This window comes from Pelobates fuscus, chromosome 1 (genome assembly GCF_036172605.1).
Source record: "Pelobates fuscus isolate aPelFus1 chromosome 1, aPelFus1.pri, whole genome shotgun sequence".
In the NCBI taxonomy this organism is placed as follows: Eukaryota; Metazoa; Chordata; class Amphibia; order Anura; family Pelobatidae; genus Pelobates; species Pelobates fuscus.
Window position 1 is genome coordinate 392828613 of NC_086317.1, and position 24421 is coordinate 392853033.

The 24421-nt window shown below is 40.4% G+C and overlaps 1 protein-coding gene across 1 annotated transcript; it reads right to left on the bottom strand.

The window, feature by feature from the left end:
- Nucleotides 1–309: 309 nt before the first annotated feature.
- LOC134596256 (retinol dehydrogenase 7-like) lies at nucleotides 310–18763 on the bottom strand. The gene is made up of 5 exons (XM_063444758.1): nucleotides 18573–18763; nucleotides 9606–9964; nucleotides 7124–7382; nucleotides 3245–3408; nucleotides 310–929 (listed from the first exon to the last, which is right to left on the bottom strand). The coding sequence occupies exons 2-5, from the start codon at nucleotides 9919–9921 to the stop codon at nucleotides 709–711; spliced, it is 960 nt and encodes a 319-aa protein (XP_063300828.1). The 5' UTR covers nucleotides 9922–9964; nucleotides 18573–18763; the 3' UTR covers nucleotides 310–708.
- Nucleotides 18764–24421: the final 5658 nt, after the last annotated feature.

Sequence of the window (24421 nt, forward strand, 5' to 3'; positions counted from 1 at the left end):
AAATCCCTTTGTTTATGAACCCTAGTCACACCTCCCTGCATGTGACTTGCACAGCCTTCCATAAACACTTCCTGTAAAGAGAGCCCTATTTAGGCTTTCTTTATTGCAAGTTCTGTTTAATTAAGATTTTCTTATCCCCTGCTATGTTAATAGCTCGCTAGACCCTGCAAGAGCCTCCTGTATGTGATTAAAGTTCAATTTAGACATTAAGATACAATTATTTAAGGTAATTTACATCTGTTTGAAAGTGAAACCAATTTTTCTTTTCATGCAGGCTCTGTCAATCATAGCCAGGGGAGGTGTGGCTAGGGCTGCATAAACAGAAACAAAGTGATTTTAACTCCTAAATGACAGTGAATTGAGCAGTGAAATTGCAGGGGAATGATCTATACACTAAAACTTCTTTATTTAGCTAAAGTAATTTAGGTGACTATAGTGTTCCTTTAAGAATCAACCCTAGAAGAGTGAGTTGGTTTGGGGTGATTTAGGAGAATATGTGATGCAATAGCGGATTTGGAAATATTCTCCAATCTGCTAGTGTCACAACATGGCTTTTATAGTCGACATTTTTCAATTCACTACAAATTTGGGTTTAGTATATAAATCTCATTACTCGTGAATTAACCATGTTTTTGACAGGGACCCAGCTACCTTGTGCTTCCATATTGTATAAAACAAACTAGAAGTTTTGTTTCATGCTCCATATTGTTATTCTGCCCTCTTTGCTGGTTTGGGTGCTGACCGGCATAATAAATAGTCAGATAGGACTGTGGGAAGGTAAGAAACAGGGAGGAAGTAGAACTTGCAGTCCCAACCAGGAGAGTATCGGGTCCAGGGGTAGACGGCAGTCAGTGCGTGTTCCATGCAGTCTGTGACTTTGCACACGTAAGGACTAACTGAGCTAACCAATTGTTTTAGGGACTGTAGATCTGTGGGAAAATTAAACAAAGAATTGAAATTACTACAATATTTCAGTCACTAAATATTAGCAGAATATCAAACGATCATCAAACATCTTAAATAAATATCACTGACAAAGCATTTTGGAATTTTTCTGTATTCCAAATATATTCCCTGCCATTTCTGTGTCTACCATGTTCTTTGCTTTAGTTTGATTATATTTTGTCTCATTTTCATACAGTTAACTATCTGTCTCTCTAGAATGGATGCGAAGATGGAGGAATTTGATCTGTGATTCTCAGATATGAAACAGGTGAGCTAGAGGGAGCCAAAGTCAGAGGCTTGATAAGTGCCCAAATTAAAATAGACCTGACCCCGAGCACAAACATCCTAATCGTGTCAAAGAGCACAACCAGTGTATAGTGTCTTCTTCCGAAGAGGACAAGGTAGAGCACAGACAGAAAGAAGACCTAGGTTAATTGTCAAATAATTATAAAACATCTTCATGAATTACATTTGGAGAACGCCAGAGCATTCCTGACATCATAACTATTACAGAAGGCTATGATGGTTATGGTGCTTTCAGTGTGTCACTAAACACACAAGTGTAATTTTTACTTATCAAACAAACAAATTCAGTGTGTTGTGTGGGTGGGAAGTGTTTTAGCTGGGTGTGTTTTGACTGTGTGTGAGGTGCTGTCTGTATGATGAAGTGGCTGTCTGCGTGTGATCTGTGGGTAACTGAATAATGTGTGTGGTAATGTGTGACATGTAGGAATGAATACTGTGTGGATAGCTGTGAGTAATGTGCGTAAAATATGGTTTTAAAAAAATATATATAATAATAATAATATGCAGTTTTTGCCGTATTACTTTTGGGTTGTGGCTATAATCTTTATTGCCTGGGGGTTAAGAGCCTGCTCCTTGGTGATCCAGTGGTACCTGTGATGGAGCTTCCTGGCAGTACAGAGGGAGGAGCTTGTACTCGCTAACTTCAGCAGGTTCAGATTATAGTACAAGCTGGGTGTCATGTTCCTGAGCAGGTCAGGGAGGAGACGATTGCAAGGGTTATTGGTTGAAACTTTGTCTTTCTAGACATAATTTATTTGAAAGAAAGAATTAAGGCAATAAGCCACAAAAAGGATACTTTGAGAGTTAAAACAGAATAAAGGCAATATGCCACAAACAGGATATCTTGAAGTAAATTAATAAAGTATTTTATATACAAGTAGGTTTGACGTTATTCCCAAATAGATTAGTAATCTGTGGAATGTTACAATGCAGCCAGGTTCAGGATGATACAGTGTTGAAATGGTTAAAGCTGGTAAGTACTTTCAGTATAATATAGTACAGGTTGCTTACAGGATTATGCAGTGTTGTAGCAGTTGAGACCGGTCAATAGATTCCAGTATCATGTAATACAGGTTGCTTACAGGATCATGCAGTGTTGAAGCAGTTAGGTAGCTTCAATATGGTAGATCAAGCAGGTAAGTCTCTTCAGATTGAAATAGTGCAGATAAATACAGGATGTTTTCAGGAGCCAGGATCAGAAGTTCTATGTCAGAACACTGACTTCAATGTAAAGGCCATGTGAAGAGTTTGGTGTGGCCTTTTATAGCAGACTTGGAAGATCATATGAGGCAGGTGAGCGCAACTGAGGATTGACTAGTGGCTAGGGAGGCCACTAGAGGCGAGAAACAGGTATTGCAGCAATACAATAAAGCAATATCTTGGTTGTCAGGATAGGATCCTGACACTGGGAGCATGATGGATCATACACAATGACCTGCATCGGACCGAGGTGCAGACCATAAGCTACCTCACAAGTGCAGGGGAAAGGGAGCTGCAGGGCCAGACAGGAAACCCTTTTCTCCTAGCTTGTGTACAAACCAGCATTCCAGTTGAGTTACGGTGTGTCTGGGCACAGCAGACACACTTCTTGCACACACCTAAAAGATGGCCACTCACCTCACAACTAACTGCCCTAATACAGATATAATTAATCAGTTATCTCAGATAATACATAGACAGGGTCTGCTGAAAGCAACCTTAGTTAGCAAAATGATGGTGATTTCATGTTTTCATTCAATCCCTAATCAGTGCTACTATTCAATTGTCAGAAATAATGTATAGCCTGTAGAGTGGATCGGTTTTATTTTCTTTGGGGATATTCAGACACATTCAGATGGGCATGAATAAGCATTTAATTTAGGACAGTTTAAAATTTGGTTTGCTCAGGTCATTGGATATATGCTACTTATTTTTATTATTTAAAACCTAGTAGATTATCTAAGCAGTGCCCACATAAATAATGCATTATAGAGAGGAACAATGATAGTCTTACATTTTTGGTAATACTGGTCACCATAGCTCTCCTTAATTTCAGCAGAAAGATTTTCCCACAGGCATTCCATGTTCTTCACATGAATGTCATAGTTTACCATGGACGTTTGGAATCCACCGGGTTCTATGATGGAGACTTTCACACCAAAATCACGCATTTCCCTCCTGCACTCAAAAAAGACAGTCAGTAAAATAAAAATTAAAAAAATAAAAATTAAAGTCCTTTATGCCAAGTACCTAAAATTAATTCAACACAAATAAATAGATAAATAAATAAATAGAAGAATATGAGGAACTGGAAAAAAAAACTCCAGAAAAATACATAAAACATCTAAACAACACTACTCACTATGCAGCAAAAAGCCCCCCACTGTTGCGGTTAGTGCATACAGATTTACAGAATAAAATAGAAAAAATAGAGGCTGCACAAATAGTGTGCACAAAACAGAGTGCTACTACCATTTATTTGAAGGACACACAACAAACGTTTCAGGGTAATTCCTTTTGTCAGGGTGACTGTCTTTGAAGGGGGAGGGGTTACCCCAAAATGTCTTTTGATTGTCCTTCAATTAAATGGTAGCACTCTGTTTTGGGCACACAGCAACTATTTGCACAGCCTCTATATGTTCTATTTTATTCTAATATTAATCACATTTGTGTGTTTTTCAAAAATAAAAAACAACCAAAAAACTAATTCTCCTAAATCCATGTCTCATAATCAGTAGCTGCTGGTGAAGTTTTAAGCGGATGCGGCATAAGAATCTATCCACAGACGTTAACTTTACTCATTCTCTCTGGAAACCCCACCAAAATCTTTATTTAATTGATTTAAGTGCCAGATATATGACCAATACATTGTATTGTGATAAGCACACCTCTGGTAATATGACCAGCAGACACAAAGTGCTGAAATTGAAGTACATATTGCTGGCATTAAAGGAACAGCTTTCCAGAGAGCACACAGTTCTGTTTTGGGAAATACATCTGCATCAGACACACACACACAAAATTGCCATATAATCAGCAGACATACACAATATTAAAAAAAAATATTTGTGGTGTGTTCCCATGTAGTCTAGTGCAGTGTTTTTCAATTGGTGTTCCGCGGGACTGTAGAGAACAAAATTGGGGTTTTGTGGCGATTTGCCCATTGGGTGGCCCAACCACGTAGGGCCGCACAATGGGTATCGCTAAACAGGGGAACGATCAGGTGAGGTGACCATTTAAGACCATGACTGGACCCCTGTAGTATGGGATGCTGGGAAGAAGTGACAGACTGTCACATCCTCCAAGACTTAAAGCACGCTGAACAAGATGGAGAGAGGGAGCAGTGGGCCTAAGCCAGCAGCACTAAAGGAAGTCACCCTCCTGCAGAAAAAAGGAAAGTGAACAGGAGGGTGACTGCAAATATAAACATGTGTGTCTGTGTCTATGTGTGTGTGTGTCAAAGTGTATAGGTGTGTGTTTATCTGTATTTCAATGTGTATCTGTCAGTGTGTGTGTATATGTCAATTTGTTTGTCAGTGTATGTGCCAGTGCATCTGTCAGTGTGTGTGCGCCAGTATAAGTCTGTGTGTGTGTTTGTGTATGTGCCAATGTGTGTATCATTGTGCCAGTGTGTTTGTATGTATCTGTGTACCAAGGTTTGTGGGAAATCAATGCAACAATAGGAATAACTGGCTCAGGGTCAGAATACCAGAAAAAGGAAAAGTAAAAAAACAATAGCCAAAGTCAATAACCAGAAAAATATACCAAGAAAGCGCTCTCTGATAAGCAACAAGTGGTAACCACGACAGGGCACAGAGAAAAAGGCATTACAGGGTTTAAATATGCATCTCAGTGCTGTGATTGGTTAGTACATGGCCTTTGGCCCCAAAACGTGCGTGTGCTTCGATAACGTGATGTCGCAGGCACGCTGGCGCCATCTTTAATGTGGGATGTGTGCCCTTTAACAGCAAGAACGGGACTTAAGCGGCCGGCGTACCTTAGAACGCCGCACCAGCCTTGACCCGTTTTCTTGGAGGATCGGGCGGCACTCTGCCGAGATCCAGGTAAGTACATTTTTTCCTTTTTGGTGCGGCCACTCTGATCAGGGACTTACTTTTATTTGACGTATCGGCATGGCCGCACTGATCAGGCGTGACCGCGTCGATACAGACCCCATGCGCTGTGACAATATGTGCCAGTGTATCTGTCAGTGTGTCTGTATCTGTGTGCAGTTGCCAGGGTGTGTATCTGTGTGCCAAAGTGTGTGCATCTGTCAGTATGTGTATCTGTGTGTCAGTGTGTATATGTGTGTGTGTGTGCGTGCGCATCTGTGTGTCAAGGTCTGTGTATCGGTGTACCCGTGTGTGTGTGCGCTACTTTGTGTATCTGTGTGTGTATGTGTCAGTATATTTGTCAGTGTGTGTGTGTGCCAGTGTGTGTATATCTGTGTGTCAGTGTGTATGTCGGTGTGAATCTTTGTGCCAGTGGGTGTGTATCTGTGTTTGTATGTGCCAGTGTTTATATCTATGTCAGTGTGTGTGTCTGTGTGTGCATGTGTTAATATGTATATAACTGTATGTGTTGGCTTGTTTCTGTTTGTTTATGTGTATGTATGTATGTATGTATGTATGTATGTATGTATGTATGTATGTATGTATGTATGTATGTATGTGTGTGTGGCAGTGCATGTGCAGACATCCCAGAAATCAAACACCAACACAACACACACTCCTGCAAACACAAACATGACATACAAAGACACCCCTGAATGCTAACTCAAAAATTATATATAAAACACCAATACTACACACAAATGTACATCCACATTTAAAATCCAACACTACATCCAAACACACCCCTGCACACAAATGCAAACATTACATACAAACACACCCCTGTATTAAAACGCTAATATTATATACAAACACCAACTCTACACACAGAAACGTAACTGCTCCTTTACCATCTGTAGAATTTAGTGATATATATATAAATAAATAAAACTAATTTACCAAAAAAGAAAACATTACGCACTGCTAATTGAAAGGTTTATGCTATAGTGCAATTTTTTTTTTTGAGGGATTCCATGATATTAATACACTATGTCAAAAGGTTCTACGGGAAAAATTAATTGGGAACCCCTGGTCTAGAGGTTTGTACTAGTACTTAGTTTTTAACCTTGGTACACAGGTTGCAGTTCTTGTATAGGCATAAAATATACATATATATTTTTTATTATGATGTTTGTTAAAATCAGATAAAAACAAACATTCACATGCAGTGAATTTATTATTTTACAGGAATCATCACATAAGTAAACCTATTCACGCTTATACTCACTCATAAGAAAATCCATAAGTAAACTTAATATATTTAATGAATACACTTATTGAAACTTGTTAAAAAAAATACATTAATATACATGGCCTTGGGATATACATTTATTTGATCTCTCCACAGCCGGTTTTGAGTATGTCATCAGCTGGTTTATTTTTTATTTTTTTTACCACCAAGCTTCTCATTTTCCCTCCATATAAAACTGGCCATCTCCTGTTATTGCATGGTCTCAATTATACACATACATTTAGACCTACATGCACACACGCACACACACACACACACACACACACTTTTGCTTTATCATGCAAAAATAACTAATTTGTATTGGTGCCTGATCATAAAAGGATTTGGAATTGTTATATTCTTGCCAAATCTAAATTGACATAATTTGTTTGGGTAGTCTCACTCTCTTACTGTAACCTGTAGGTATCTCACCGCATGCTTCCATAAGTCAGTTTCTACATTTGAATAAAACTGTCTGTGAGTTGGGTGATAAGAATGAATAGGTATTTAATAGTGGACACCTTTAAAAAAAAAAAAAAAAGGCACGTACCTTAAACTATCTGAGAAGGATTCCACTCCATACTTGGCCGGGCAGTATCCACCTCCAACCACTGATAGCCTTCCCAAAGAACTTGAAACATTCACAATACGTCCCTGAGCTTTGCGAACGAGGTATAGTAGATTAAGAGTCACATCAATCGTGCCCAATAAATTTACATTTAGTATCTTGACAAAATCCTCCTTTTTTAGCCATTCATTAGGAGCAAGAATAAATCCAATCCCGGCATTATTTACCAAACCCCAGAGTCCTGCAAACATTAAATAGGGAAGTAGTCAAACCATTTGACATCTTACGCACTAGAATCACTACATTGGACTGTGAAAAAACAAAAACAAACAAAAAAAAGAGTATATATACTAAACAGCAACGTCAAAGCTCACAGAGTGTTACAGTATATAATCACACATTGCATAAGACTGCCACAATGTCAATGCACCCAATTACAAATAGCCCTTTTGGTTTTATACAATACGTTAATATATTTGAGAGTGCAGACCAACTCCTGTGACTTTGCACCCTCCCTGTCACAGGTTCCTTATTCCAATGCCCTATTTAGCAAAAAGTTTTGCGGCACATACTTTAGGCAAGTTAAAAGATTGCATGATCCCCCACTGTTGATACTTTGTTGCCTTTAAAATATAAATATATATTATTAAACCTAGTCTTTTGATACTATATGATCACAATTTGGCTACACATATACATATAGAGGCATTTGTATCTCCCTTTATTATATGTTTTTACCCCCTTTTTATTTGTAACTCTTTTATATATTATATGTTGGATGGGAGTTGTGGGGTTTTGACTTAAAGTATGTATGTATATACCCTCCCTCATAATAGATTTTTTTGATCTATGGGGAATCTAGACATTATTTGTATATAACTATGTGACTTGCTTTTTCACTTTATACTTGTTTGGTGTGTTAAGGATTTTTAAAAAAATTTCACTAGCTTATTTGTGCAGTGATCCATGGATTTGTTACTACTGTGCCGGATCTTCATACCTAACCAGGTAGCATCTCCTAGTTGTGTCTAGAGAGTGTGCATGATATTTTGCTTAAAATAGATTTTTGCCAATAAACACCAGAGGAAGGTTTGGCACACACCGAGAAGTAGCCATATGAAAAAGTACCTCATGCTCACAGTTAAATATGGTGGTGGCTTTTTAATGGTTTGGGTCAGTTATTCTGCCAGAGGACCTGGACATTTTGTTGGATCTACCAGCAGGACAATAATCCAAAAGATACATTAAAATCAACACAAAAATGGTTTACTGGCCACAAAATCAAGGTCCTGCCATGACCATCCCAGTCGCCTGACTTGAACCCCATAGAAAACCTGTGGGGTAAACTGAAGGAGAGTCACCAGTGACGACCTTGAAATGTGTAGGCTCTGTAAAATACATGACAAGTGATCTCAGACTATTCCTTCATACAGAATCCCTCCAACCTCTATAGAAGAAGGGGGAGTGGGGATTTTGGCAAAGGGAGGTAGCACAAAGCATTGACTAAATAAAGGGGCAAATGTTTGTGCTACACATATATTTAACAAAGATTTTTTTTATATAAGCCTTTGTTGAATTTGCAATTGTTTGATGTCTATGAGAGCAGAGTTTTTGTGTATTTTTTGAACAAAATATCAAAAGGCTAAAACAATAAAGACATTTTTTACAGCTTTTATGCTCATATTCACCAAGAGTGCCAATATTAGTGGAAGGTACACACACACACACACATATATTTTGGATTTGTACTGCCCTAGACATGACAAAACTCAGACACCCTCCTCCCTAATCTAATATTTGCCCCATCCCTTCCTGTCAGGGTCGCACCTCTTGCTTTAAGATTAACATGCCCTTTGACTGACAGACACACACTGACATGCACACACTTTCAGATACACATACAGTGACATACATTCGCTGACAGACACACACACACATTCCTTGATACACACCCACTCACTCACTCACAGGCATGTGCACAAACTCACTAACAGATACATAGTCACAGACACACACACACACGTTCACTGACAGACACACACACACACTGACAGGTAAACACTTCCAGAAACACACATTAGCTCAGACGCACACTGACAAACACACATTCACTGACAAACTTACACACTTACACACATTGTCTAACACACTCACAAGTTATATGTAAAAGTTTATTTTAATTGAAATCCACCCAGCCTCCCTACCTTTGGTTATCACTACGCGGCATGTGAGGGAGCTGAGCAGGAAGAGCTCAGAGAACAGCACTCACTCTGCCTCCAAAATAAGCAGCTGCCTGCCTCAAGGGGGTCCTGATGTGTCCAGCTGGCCAACTCTTGGGCCCACCATGAAATGGTTTTTGCCGCCCCTTAGAAAGTGCCGCCCAAGGCAAATGTCTTGTCAGCCTTGTGCTAAATACAGCGTTGCATACACACAATTATTTTTTATTCTTTTTTTCTCTTTTTACCTGACTTCCCAACACAGTCATTAACCCACTTGGCAGCAGAGCACACACTTTGGCTGTCAGTAACATCTAAGATTACAGTCTGCAGTCTGCTGGATGTCTCCTTCTTCAGATCATCAGCCCCTTTCTCTGTCATACAAGCTGCCAGCACCCGCATCCCACGCTGGTCTAACTGCTTCGCCAGTAGTTTTCCAAATCCAGTGTCACATCCAGTAATGAACACATATTTATCAGAGAGATTCTGCAGTATCTGGCTCTGTCTGTGCCACCTATACAGGATGATTAGAGCGAATGCAACCACCAGGAGAAGAAGCCACATTGTTGATGATGGGAAGTTGTCCTATAAAAAGACAGACAATTTCCTTATAATTCTCTGTAATAAAAAATAAAAATTCTTTAAGAAAAGGGTTGTTTCTAACTGTAAATATGACTTTAACATTACAGTGCAGGGCTAAACTGTCCTCCCTGTTTTGTGTAAGTGTTGATTAGCTTGTGAATGGTTTGATGAAATTCTCTGTATACACCTTGTTCACACAAGAGAAAGAATATGTATTTTGCACCATTTCTTTTTTATTAATGCCTTAAAGCCTTGGCTTTAGTTTGTTCTGTACATAAAGGAACACTATAGTGTCAGGAATACAAACAAGTATTTCTGACACTAAAGTTTTAATAACACCATTTAGGATCCAGACCCTCCTTTACTCGCCTTTCTTCCAGCGACGCATCTGGCCCTGCCCCACTCCATCTCCTTGGCAGAGATCATCAAGTTTGACGATCTCAACCAATCCAAATTAATAGAAAAGCTTTGGGAGGCTACTGCGCATGCATGGCAAAACAGCGCTACACCAATTAACATATCCTCATAGCGATGCATTAAGTCAATGTATCACTATTGTTGAGCGTTCAACTTCTACATGCAGAGCGTTGAGATGCTGAACATCACTTCGGGAAGCACCTCTAAAGGCCTTTTGAGTGACAGCCAGTAGAGGTCACATAAAATTATATGGCCGGAGAGGCCCTGCATACCTGGATGGGTGTGCTGTATGAAAATTTGTATAATAACATGGTATGGCTGAGGGGCACCCTGTATACATATACAGGGCTCACACCAGCCATATACAGCCCCCCAGCCATATTACATTATTGATATTATATAACTCATACAGCACCCCCTCCCACCCATCCAGGTATACAGTCCCCCCAGCCATATAAATGTATTATTGTTTTACAAATCATGATACAATGGATGATGGCTCACAAGATGGTGACGAATACAGCGCTCATAGGGTGCCTGCCCCGAAATAGTTGGGGGGCTATTGGTCCCACTTTCCACTCCACGAACAACAGATGGTTATACAGGACTCCAAATGGATGAAGGTAAAAAAGGATGATTTATTGTATAAAAAGGTGAACAATCACTATAAGCATAGGTATAAATATAAAAGAAAAATCGGTCCAACGCGTTTCGTTCCTAGAGGCACTTCCTCAGGGACCACAACGACATAAAAAATGTATACAATCACAAATGATATTAACATATCCTAATACCCCCACTCAAAAAGTCCCTTTAAATAGGGCTAATCCCCAAGTTCATTGGTGGATCAGTGGGCGTATTTCATCATACCAGAATTCCATTGGGGAAGTTAGAGCACCTCCATGTGTGTCCGTGATTCGTAAGTCCATCCTGATTGAAGTTGGCGCGCTGATGTTACCGGAACCGGAAGTGAATATGCATTTGCACCTGTCACTTTAAATGTTACCTGTCATTTCATTTGAAGAAATAACAAAACATAAAGGCACATGTGAAAGTATTTATGTGATATATATGTCACGACTTCAACCCACCATAGTGCATCATTCACTGTATATATAATAATTTTTTTGTTTAATTTGCTCACTGGTAGTGGCATTGACAATTTCTTTCAATGCAGACACATTGTGTATTAATCCATTCCGCCCGGCGGTGCTCGTGCGCCAGATACAGCAGGCGGGACAACACTACGTCATCCGGAACGCAGTGTGGAACGCGGAAGTGCACGATCATATTCACTTCCGGTAACATCAGAAACAAAAAACACATTTTATACACAACTGGGTAATCCCTAAATCTTGGACTGGTAGGGGTGCCTTGAGGGCTGGTTTGGGAACTGCACTAAACAATACAAACTGAAAATTTAAAACTAAATTCCATTTTTTGGGGAGAATATCTAGGATTAAGGATAGATTGAGATTTCTCTCGTTTTCAAGTATGTGACTATAGCATTTTCTAAATCTCCTATTCTTGTCTACAATTTGCATTTGGGATTTCAATTAACCAAAATTCATAGTTTCTTAAAGGGAAACTCCAGTGCCAGGAAAACAATCCATTTTTCTGGCACTGCAGGTACCCTCTCCCTCCCACCTCCCATCCCAGGTAGCTGAAGGGGTGAAAACCCCTTCAGGTCACTTACCCGAGACCCCGCCGATGTCCCTCGGCGGTGGTTTCGGGTTGGCTTCGCTCCTCCCAGTAATCGCGTCAGCCGGTGGGCGAGACTAATCCTGCCCGCCGGCTGAGAAAACCTAATGCGCATGCACGGTAATGCCGCGCCCGCGCATTAGTTCTCCCCATAGGAAAGCATCGAAAAAGATTTTCAATGCTTTCCTATTGGGAATTGAGCGACACTGGAGGTCCTCACACAGCGTGAGGACGTCCAGCGACGCTCTAGCAAAGAAAATCTTTGCTATAAACGCGGAAGTGCCCTCTAGTGGCTGTCTAGTAGACAGCCACTAGAGGTGGAGTTAACCCTGCAAGGTAATTATAGCAGTTTATAAAAACTGATGAGCAGAAGTGGTCTGGGTGCCTGGAGTGTCCCTTTAACCCCTTCAGGACGGGTGACGGACAAGGTCCGTCATCCTAGGGATACCCTTAACGACGGGTGACGGACCTTGTCAGTCACGCGGTAAAATTAACCCCAGATCGCCGCAATCGCGGCGATCGCGGGGTTAATGGTGCTCCGGTCTGCCTCTGTATTAGAGGCAGACCGGGAGCACCCGATAGTGCTGCCCCAGCACATGTGCCCGCTCTGACAGCATGTCAGAGCGAGCACATGTGCTCAGTATACTCACCTTCCGCCTCCCTGCACTTCCGGGTTCACTGTGAAGTGCAGGGAGAGGGATCAGTTCTGATCCTGCTCCCTGTAAAAAAATAAATAAAGTTAAATTAAAATCCCACCCCCCTTTACCCATTTTAATAAAAAATGAACCCCTTCCCTGCCAATTGATCACTGACTACAGTGATCAATTGGCAGGGATTACATTTTAATATGATTAACCCTGAGGGTTAATTCTTTTTTTTTTTTTTTATCTCAGGGGTTAAATTTATTTTATTAATTAAATATTTTAAAATTATAAATTTAGCTAGCTGGGGAGGGTGGAAGTTAGTGGAGAATTGGGGGATTTAGTGTTAGGCTAAATAGGGGTTAACGTTAAAAAAAGTTTTAAAATAAGCTTTAAAAAGTTAAAAAATTAAGTTAAAAAAAGTTTTAATAACATTTAAGTTAAAAAAAAAAGTGTCCCTTTAACCCCTTCAGGACGGGTGACGGACAAGGTCCGTCATCCTAGGGATACCCTTAACGACGGGTGACGGACCTTGTCAGTCACGCGGTAAAATTAACCCCTGAGGGTTAATTCTTTTTCTTTTTTTTTTATCTCAGGGGTTAAATTTATTTTATTAATTAAATATTTTAAAATTATAAATTTAGCTAGCTGGGGAGGGTGGAAGTTAGTGGGGAATTGGGGGATTTAGTGTTAGGCTAAATAGGGGTTAACGTTAAAAAAAGTTTTAAAATAAGCTTTAAAAAGTTAAAAAATTAAGTTAAAAAAAGTTTTAATAACATTTAAGTAAAAAAAAAAAAAAAAACCTTTACCCAGTCCAAATAAAAATTAACCCCTTCCCTGCCAGTAGATCACTGCCTACAGTGATCAAAATACAGATCACAGTATTATACAGTGATCTAATTTTTTTAAACCCCTGACGATTAACTTTTATTTAATTTTTTTAACCCTCAGGGGTTAAATTTATTTAATTAACTAATTTAAATATTGTATAATTAAATATTTTGCTAGCTGGGGTGGGTGGGAGTTATGGGAAAATGGGGAATTTACTGTTAGTGCTGCTTACTGCTAGTTAGGGGATAACGGTAAAAGAAAAAAGCTTAGAAAAATGTTAAATCTGTAAAAAAAAGTTTTACGAAAGTTTAGGAAACTTTAAAAAAATTAATAAGCAAAACAAAAAAGTTTAAAAAATAGTTTTAAAAAGTTAAAAAATACATTTAATAACTCTTATTACCACTACACCTGGTACAAGCTAGCGGAAAAATGATCCCACGCTAAGGTTCAAAATATGCCTTTTGAAATACCCTGGGATGTCTTCTTTAAGAAATGGTATGGCTTTATGGGGTATTTGGATTATATAGCCTGGTAAAATACTCTAAAATGGTACATGGGCACAGCGTAAAAATTTAAAGTTTGAAAAAAACTGAAATGACAATGTCCCAAATGTGCCCCTCCGATGTCCACATATACCTGGCAAAGGTACATACGGGGGTATTTTTGTACTCAGCTGACATAGCTGAGCAACATATAAAGTATTATAGAGTGGTGGTACACATACGGTTTGCAAAATATACTGTGCAAACTCACTTTGTGTGTCAAAAAGGCAGAAAAAACGCTTATTACCACTACACCTGGTACAAGCTAGCGGAAAATTTATCCTACGCTAAGGTTCAAAATATGCCTTTTGAAATACCCTGGGGTGTCTACTTTAAGAAATGGTAGGCCTTTGTGGGGTAGTTTGAATTTAAAACCTGCGAAGACGCTTGGAAATTGCACATAGGCCCAGCGTCAAAATTCAAAGTTCTGTAAAAACTGATATGGCTTGGTCTCCAATATTGCACTGTAGCTTCACAAAATAGTGCCAAAGACATTCATTGAGGATGTCATTTTACTCAGAAGACTAAGCTGAGCATAATTTGGGGGGGTTTGAACTTAGTGGCACATATGAAATATACAAAATGCCCAGCAAAAATGCAATCCGTATGTAAAAAAATGCCCCAAATAATTTTTTACCACATACTTTGGCATATATTGGTGAAAAAATGGGGGCATGCTAAGGCACAATATGCACCTTATGATATACCCTGGAGTGTCTACTTTTACAAATGGTAGGCCTTTGTGGGGGGTTTTGAACAGTCAGTCAGTTTTGAAACTGTTATAATACCCCAAATGGAAGCATAGGCTCATTAAATCCATCTTTCAATATTCTACTGTGAATACTGAAAAGGGCAGGTCTCCTGTATGGCACTGTAGCTTCACGAAATAGTGCCATAGACATACAATGGGGGTACCGTTGTACTCAGCAGAAGTAACTGAACACATAAAACATTGTACAGGAATAGCACACACCAACTTTACAAAATACACATGAGAAGTTCTTTGTTATAAGTTTGTGTGCGAAAACCCCCAAAAAACACAATTTTACTCCAATATTTAGCAGAGGTTGGCGGTAAAATGGCTACGTAGAAAGTGTCAAAACATCCTTAGGTAAATAGCCTGTGGTGTCTACTTTATATAAATATATACTTTTGTGTGGCAATTTTGTTTTCTTTTATGGCTATTAAGCTTACAAGACAAACATACCAAATTCTAACATCGCTCCACATTAAAAGTTTATTTCACTCCTTGTGCTTTGTGACCTGTAACTACCAAAAAAAAACCTGAAAATCCCAGACACATTATATATTCTGTAAATCAGAACAACTAAATGAAATTTTTTTTTTTTTTTTTTAATTCTTTATTTTTGTAGTGCATATAGTAGTCACAGGCATACATATGGTACCCCAACGGCATTCCATATGCAGGTTTCAAGACATTAGTTACAGTAGGGGGTAAATAGACAATGCACTTTTTTGATATTTGTAATATGCATGAATAACAGGTGTATAAAACAGGCGTAAACGACAGGCATATAAATCAAGCTGAAAAAACAGGCTTGTAAATCAGGCATAGAAAACAGGTTGTTAAATCAGGCAATTAAATCAGGCTATTCAGTCCGGCTATTCAGTCCGGCTATTCAGTCCGGCTATTCAATCAGGCTATTCAATCAGGCTATTCAATCAGGCTATTCAATCAGGCTATTAACTCAGGCTATTAACTCAGGCTATTAACTCAGGCTATGAAATCAGGTTAACAATTCGGGCTAGCAAATTAGATGTATAAAATATATACAGGCAAGTTCCTAGACCTGTGGTTATAGAGGAGCCGAGGATATAATCCCTGTAAGTGAGCAACCAGAAGGGCTTAACCAAGCTAATTTAGCCACCCCAAAACAGTGAACCCTTTGTATTAGGCTACACATCGATTATGTGAGGAATCAATATTGATTAAACAGTGCACCGGGTAGTATATATTTGCACATATCACATTATAAAGGTGCTGCGCAAAGTCACGTTAGGAGTGCGTTTTAGGCAACTGGATCAAAGATATCTGCATGAGAGAGTCTCGGTGCAGGGCTTATGTACCCATCTCCCGACCTGCCTGCGTCTCGATGGTGTGTCCAGCATGGCGATGATCTGCCAGTCCATGGCTCTCCCGTTTGGTGAGTGGGTGCCTAGGCCCAGTCTGCAGGGGGGGAGGTCATGGGGTGACTCCATGGGCTTCTCCTGTGGGTTGTGGGCCGACGGTAGTGCGCTGGTGTGTGTTACCTCCCTGTTGCTGTGGATAGAGCATCCACCGTCAGCTTGTTTTCTCTGCCGGCAGCTTTGTTTCCGCCGCTTTCCCCTCTGCATCACCGTCAGGTTAGTGTAGGGTATTCTGAGCAGTAGTGTGCAAAAGCCGTCAAGCCGGGTCCCCAGTGCAGCTGTTGTAGGGCCTGCTGGGGCAGTGTGCGATAAAGGTAGGCCTCGTGTCGCTGAGTCCGGTGTGGTCGCCATCTTGTGAGGAACCATTCCTGCGCTTGTGTGGCCCAGCTTAGTTTTGCGCGGCTGCACGGTTTGGAGCTGGGTTCGCCGTCTCTCCGTGTAGCACGGCCGGGATGTTGGAGCCTCCCTGTTTGTTGTGAACGGGAGATGGGAGCTGATCTTCCCTTTGCCGTCGGTACACATGGCGTCCGCCATTTTAAGTGTGGCAGGCTGGCTCCTTGGCCTCAGTTGCCTCGTCGCGGTCAGTGCCACAGGGTGAGGACCGGGATCACCCCGGGGGGAAACGGGGCCGGACCCGCTTCGATCTGCACCTGTGGCTGGATTCCGTGGCGCAGGATAGTGGGGCAGCGGCCGTCTGTCCCACTCACCGCAGGAGAAGGCCCTGGTCGGGGCAACATGCTTTTCTCCCCCCGGGGGACTGAAGCACGGTAAGCCAGCCTCTCCCCGGGTCCAGCAGTCTCTCAGCTCCGGGTAGCTGCTCTGGCGGTCTGATTTTTAGGCGGTTATACTTGGATTTATAAGGTATATATCGTAGGTTTGCAGGAGCTGCTCAGGCATGCGACCTTCCAGCTCGGCGGTCCGGCCCCGCCCCCCATGAAATTATTTTTAATTACTTTCCTTAACCTGCACTAATTGTGCACACATTATTATTGCAAAAACTGTAAAAAAAAAATCAAGATTTTTCATTTTTTTGCATTTTTCTGTATTTTTTAATAACAAATAAGTATATATATATATGTTACATCAAATTAAAGCCCTTTCTGTCCTTTAAAAAAACGTATATAATATGCGTCGGTGCAATAAATTAGTAAAATGCAAATTGCAGTTGAACGCAAACAGCAAAAAATGCTTGTGTCATTAAGTGAAAGACAAGCTTCTGAAGTTGTGTCCTTAAGGGGTTAAAGATATAAAAAACAATATATGTTTATATTTGGGATTTATTCACTAAGCGCTGAATTGCTTGTAACTGAATTCAACTGGCATAATTTAGGCAGTATTAGCCAATATGGAATCTGCAACTCTGCTATATCCACTGCTAAACTATTTATTAGCCTGAAATTGACAATTTAGATTTCAGTTTGCTGCAATTCAGAATTTAGTGAGTAAACCTCTATTAGTATTTATACAGAATATATACACGTTATGGGTAAATCTATTGCAATAAAGGCCATACTCTCACTTACTCTAGCTATTTGCATACCACATTTTTAAAGTCAATGTGCAAGGATGTTTTGTAGAACTAAAATGTAACTATTTGAGTGTGGTGATTGCACTGTGCTGGTCATTATACAAATGGTTTTAATTAGAAAAACCTTTCTTATTGTATACATTTACAAGAAATTAGATAATTTTAACACACTGCAATGTAAATAGTAATTATTCTAGCAATAAAAATAGCAATATAAATTTAATTTAAAAAAACAGGAGTTTTGCTGAAATGTAAGACAGTTGCAAACTTTTATGACAAAGCATACAGCACGTTTTCTCAGTTTATAGCTTTTATTCACTTAATTTTAAACTGTAGCAAACTGGAATCTGAATGGCAACATTATTTTTAGAAACATAGAATGTGACGGCAGAATAAGAACCATTCGGCCCATCTAGTCTGCCCAATTTTCTAAATACTTTCATTAGTACCTGGCCTTATCTTATAGTTAGGATAACCTTATGCCTATCCCACGAATGCTTAAACTCCTTTACTGCGTTAACCTCTACCACTTCAGCTGGAAGGCTATTCCATGCATCCACTACCCTCTCAGTAAAGTAATACTTCCTGATATTTTAAGTTGTGACGATCATCAGACCATAAATGTTTGTCTTAAATTTACCACTCAGATTTAATCCTGCTGATATTAAACACAGGCAGTTCTTTTCGCCAAATATTTGTGAGTGCCATATCAGTTCTTCACTGTTCCCAGTTTAGGGAGTAACGCTATAGAAAAGTTCTCCGTTTCAAAATAATAAAAAAAAAAAAATAGAAGTTGACGGAAAAAGGAACGATGATGAAAATAACTCACCATTTAAAGGGCTGCACTGTCGAAAATGAGAACAGTCTTTGTGAGTCAGATCTTGGTGTGTCCACGTGGCAATCTCGTCCAAAAACAGCACGCACACAGAAACTATTTTGTTATTGTAGATCTCTGAAATATGTAGTCATAGCCAGAAGTACTGCTTGTTCATGCTCCAACTTTTATATAGCTACACTTTGCATATTTGAGACTAAAATAATTCACAAAAATGTGGTGTTTCGTGAATGAATCCCAAAGCCTTTTGTTGTAGTCAACTTAGGTAACTGAACAACCTATATAATTAATAAGAGCTATGTATCACACACATGTGGATTTGTGTGTGTTTGGGCACTAGTAAAATGTAATTTGATGCTGCTTTCAACCTAACTTGGTAATTTTGATGATAAAGATATTTTTAGACAGCATCGGGTTGGCCTAACCTCACTTTTACATGCTGCTAGTTGATGCATGAAAAGATCTGACCTGCAGTACAGAATTCAAATGCTACTGGGAGAAATCAACAGGCTAATCAAAGCACCTTTTTGGATTAGATTCTTATGGACCACAAAATCGATTTGTTAGTCAAATCTGAATGAATAGATTAATTCACCCACAGATTGACAGGCATTTGATTAGTTAAATGTAGCTGAAAAGGATTTGTACACAAGCCTATTTTAAATTTGCACTTTGATTGAATAATTAATTTATCTCTTGCAACCTATTAATTCTGCCTTCTTACAGTGAGGACTTTTGATGCACTGCCTTGAAGTAGTTTGTATCCAGGAAATTATGGTGGATTTGGCAAAATAAAATGTAATAAATAAAATCAAATATCACTGCTTAGTAGAAATGCCTTTAATAAAAACATGCATGCATTTAATTATGCATTTTATTTTCATTGGGATTACATCTAAAAACAGCTTTGCAAAAGTTGCAGATCACTTGGCTGAAGCCTTTGCAGCTCAATAAGAAGCCTTTGCAAGGCAGGTGCTCTGAGCAATTGTCTGCCTTATGAGTTTAGCTATACTGAGCTAAATAAACTGGGAAGTAACAGAACGCTTGTCTGATTTATAAAAGTGACAATTTCTATCGAAAGTTACACTTTTTGTAAAATGAAAAAGAGGATATGGTCTTCACACATAAAGCACTTGTGCAAGCTTAAAGGACCACTATAGTCACCCAGATCACTTCAGCTCAATGAAGTGGTCTGGGTGCCAGGTCCCCCAGGTTTTAACCCTTCAGATGTAAACATAGCAGCTTCAGAGAAACTGCTATGTTTACATTGCAGGGATAATCTAGCCTCTAGTGGCTGTCTTCCTGACAGCTGCTAGAGGCGCTTCTGTGACGCTAAATGCGAAAATCGCATTCAGCGTGCAGAACGTCCATAGGAAAGCATTGAGAAATGCTTTCCTATGGGTATTTTCAATGCGTGCGCGGCTCTTGCCGCGCAAGCCCATTCGGCTCCACTCGTGAGCTGACAGAGTGGGAGGAGAGGTCACCAGCGCTGAGGGAGCCCGGCGCTGGATTAAAGTAAGAGCTGATGAGGTTTTAACCCCTTCAGCCCAGCAGGAGGGGGGGAAATGAGGGTGGGGAGGAAATAAGGGTTATATAGTGTCAGGAAAACAAGTTTGTTTTCCTGACACTATAGTGATCCTTTAAGTGCTTTAGGGGTCTGGAGTGTCACTTTAAATATCCAGTATCCATCTTCCATCCACATGCCTCATGCAAGTCACCAGTTCAGCACCAGCTGACCATGCAATATCCACACAGATCTAAAATGAGTCATGCAACCATGGGATACCTATTGAACAACAGATTCAAACAAATGCCATGCTTCCATAAAGCACAAAATTAACTCCTAAATTAGCAGTGATAAATATTAAAGATAAATATTTGCTATAATGCCCACTCAGCACCCACAAAACATACAAAAATATGTCAATAAATATAAATCGTATGTGGACCAATAAGACTCTGATATTATTATAATGGAGATTGCAAAATTCCATATGCCCCACCTGCGGTCCAAATCTACTAGACAAAAAAAACTTGCAAGTGGGCAGAAATGGGGCCTGTGAAATAACATGTTGAACCTGTGGGCATTGGATGGGGGTTACTTTAAACATGTATGGAGAAGGATGTAGTGTACCACCCTGGACTCCACCTGTCGGTGACAGAAGGGAACCATAATATTTTTTTTTTTTAACGTTCATAGGATTACAAACAAGCTTGCGATGCCACGACAGCAGTAGCAAGCACTTCAGAAATAGACATAGTAAAACATTGGCATGGCATTCAAGACAGTTACACATTTTTATAGAAATAGAAGTAATAAAGTAGGATATTGTTGTCCGTTGTAACTAAAAGATTATATGAGCAGGCTGCAAGCCCATTGTACAGGTAATATGTTCAATAATAGTTAAGATAAAGCTTTCAAAGGGTATAGACTAAGCTCAGGAGCACTGTGCAGCATAGAAAGTTAAAACAGGACAACTTGTTGAGTCAGGATAATTCAGACAGAATGCAGCAATTTTAAAATAAATATAATGACACAAGATACAGTAAATGAGTGAACAAAAAAGACAAACAGAGGTACATTATCAACTAACCAGTAAGATGCACCCCCAAAGGAGGCCCCTGTTAAGGCATTAAGAGATCCACTTAATTGAGGGCAAGGAAGTGGCATAATAATCAGCAGATGAACATAAGAAATAGAGAAAACCCAGCAACTATTGGGAGTGCAAAACTAAAATAAAATTCTGATGTCTTGTAGGTACTTAGGCAGGAGGAAGAAAGTGTGGCCAGGAACCCCAAAGAGTCCCACACACCTATGCCCTTGATGGGAAAGACACAGTCCAGTATCTTGATGGGGTATTTTAGGCCCGGCAGTGCAGGTATTTGCAGACAGAGCAGGAATAGCGTTGCCTCCCGGTTCTTCACGGTTATTTTAGTCTCCCAAGGTGACCTGGGTGTGGGTCGCAGCTGCACACATTTCTTAGCAGACTTGTTTTGGAGGGGGACGCCACCAGCGCCACTGCCACCGTGTTCGTACTCTTTGTGCCACGAGGACAGGATTCAAGGGAGATCGGCTTCCTCTCCCGCTTGGTTTGCTCCCAGGACGCTCGGCCCCCATACTAGGTATGTAGGTCACAATAGTGTTGTCAGGCCGCAGGCTAGGATGTGTGACTCCAAAACTGCACCACAGGACTCCGCAGTAGTCAGGTTCAGGTAAGTAGTTGCTTGTGTTGTTCCTGGGGGTGCTACCTCGATGTAGAATCAAGAGTTACTCGAATTGTGTGAGGAGCTCACACTGAACATGTCTGTCGGCCATGATGGTCAGGCCCGCCCAAGGAACCCCAATATTTATAATAAAGGGAAGGACCTATTGTTCCCTCCCGTAGCCTTCACCCATGGTCAGCAGGTGGGGGCCCTAATATTAATAAAGGGGGTAACTTATTGTCCTCTCCCCTGCCTCCCACCCATGGGTGAGGATGGGGGCCCTATAATTAATAATAAAGGGGAGACCTAGTGTCCCTATCCTTACCTCCCACCCATGGGTGGCGGATGGGGGCCCATTTATAAATAATAAAGGGGAGACATAGTTTCCCCTCCCCCTGGCTCGCATCCATGGTAGGGAGCCCTAATAATAATAATAAACACGGGACCTAGTGTCTCCCTCCAGCCCCAGCCATAGGTGGTGGGTGGGACCCCTAATGACTTAGAAAACAGGAGTAAACATGTACTCATCCCAAATAGTAGCTTTCCTCGCCTAGGAAGCTAAGGGTCTGCAATCCCTTAGCCGCCCTCCTAAAAAAAATGTATAATACAGAGGAGGGGGCAAACAAATCTAAAACCTATTAAAACAAATTATACTTACCATCTAAAGACTTTTCTCTTCTAATTCTTTTGTTCTTCAGCCCCAAAAAAGACCAAAAAAATCCACAATAACTGATTAAACTAATTAAAATAAACAAAGGCCAGATCAAAAAAATAAATCAAAATATAACCTTGTAAAAAAAAAAAAAAAACTTGCCACAATACAAAATAATACCTCTTCACCAATGGAGGACTTGCCGTAGAATGCGCGTTGATAGAATGGAATGCCCTTACATGGCTTTCCCACCCTATGGCAAGCCTATCAATCAGATCGCCGACAGCCATGTTTTGAGTGAAGTCTCACTTGTCTAGTACAGTAATAGAATTTTTAATTATTCATTTATAGGGATGTACCGAACTGTTCGCTGGCGAATTGTTCCCGGCGAACATAGCGTGTTCGCCACGGCGGGCGAACCCTTGCGCGGTTCGATCCGCCCCCTATTCGTCATCATTGAGCAAACTTTGACCCTGTGCCTCACGGTCAGCAGACACATTCCAGCAAATTATCAGCAGACCCTCCCTTGCAGACCCTCCCACCTCCTGTACAGCATCCATTTTAGATTCATTCTGAAGCTGCATTCTTAGATAGAGGAGGAAAAGTGTAGCTGCTGCTCATTAGATAGGGAAATTGATAGCTAGGCTAGGGTATTCACTGTCCACTACAGTCCTGAAGGACTCATCTCACCTCTGCTGTAAGAACAGCACTCCAAAAAGCCCTTTTTAGGGCTAGAACATCAGTCTGCTTTTTTTCCCTCTGTAATCTAATTGCAGTTGCCTGCCTGCCAGCTTCTGTGTCAGGCTCACAGTGGATACTGTGCCCACTTGCCCAGTGCCACCACTCATATCTGGTGTCACAATAGCTTAAGCTTGACATTTAAATAGAAAACCTTTTTTTCACTGTAATAGATTGAATAGCAGTTAGTTGTCTGCAAGCGTCTGGGTGTCAGGCCTTCAGTGTGTACTCTGCCAACCTCTGCAAGTGTACTTTGCCACTCATATCTGGTGTCTCTATAGCGTGCCTTTACAAAGAAAAAAAGTTTTTCACTGTAAGCTAATAGCAGTTAGTTGTCTGCAAGCGTCTGGGTGTCAGGCCTTCAGCGTGTGCTCTGCCAACCTCTGCAAGTGTACTTTGCCACTCATATCTCGTGTCTCTATAGCGTGCCTTTACAAAGAAAAAAAGTTTTTCACTGTAAGCTAATAGCAGTTAGTTGTCTGCAAGCGTCTGGGTGTCAGGCCTTCAGCGTGTGCTCTGCCAACTTCTGCAAGTGTACTTTGACACTCATATCTGGTGTCTCTATAGCGTGCCTTTATAAAGAAAAAGAGTTTTTCACTGTAAGCTAATAGCAGTTAGTTGTCTGCAAGCGTCTGGGTGTCAGGCCTTCAGCGTGTGCTCTGCCAACCTCTGCAAGTGTACTTTGCCACTCATATCTGGTGTCTCTGTAGCGTGCCTTTACAAAGAAAAAAAGTTTTTCACTGTAAGATAATAGCAGTCAGTGTCCTTAAAGCGGGTGTCAGGCCTTCAGCGTGTGCTCTGCCAACCTCTGCAAGTGTACTTTGCCACTCATATCTGGTGTCTCTATAGCGTGCCTTTGCAAATAAAAAAGTTTTTCACTATAAGCTAATAGCAGTTAGTTGTCTGCAAGCGTCTGGGTGTCAGGCCTTCAGCGTGTGCTCTGCCAACCTCTGCAAGTGTACTTTGCCACTCATATCTGGTGTCTCTATAGCGTGCCTTTACAAAGAAAAAAGTTTTTCACTGTAAGCTAATAGCAGTTAGTTGTCTGCAAGCGTCTGGGTGTCAGGCCTTCAGCGTGCGCTCTGCCAACTTCTGCAAGTGTACTTTGCCACTCATATCTGGTGTCTCTATAGCGTGCCTTTACAGGGAGTGCAGAATTATTAGGCAAGTTGTATTTTTGAGGATTAATTTTATTATTGAACAACAACCATGTTCTCAATGAACCCAAAAAACTCATTAATATCA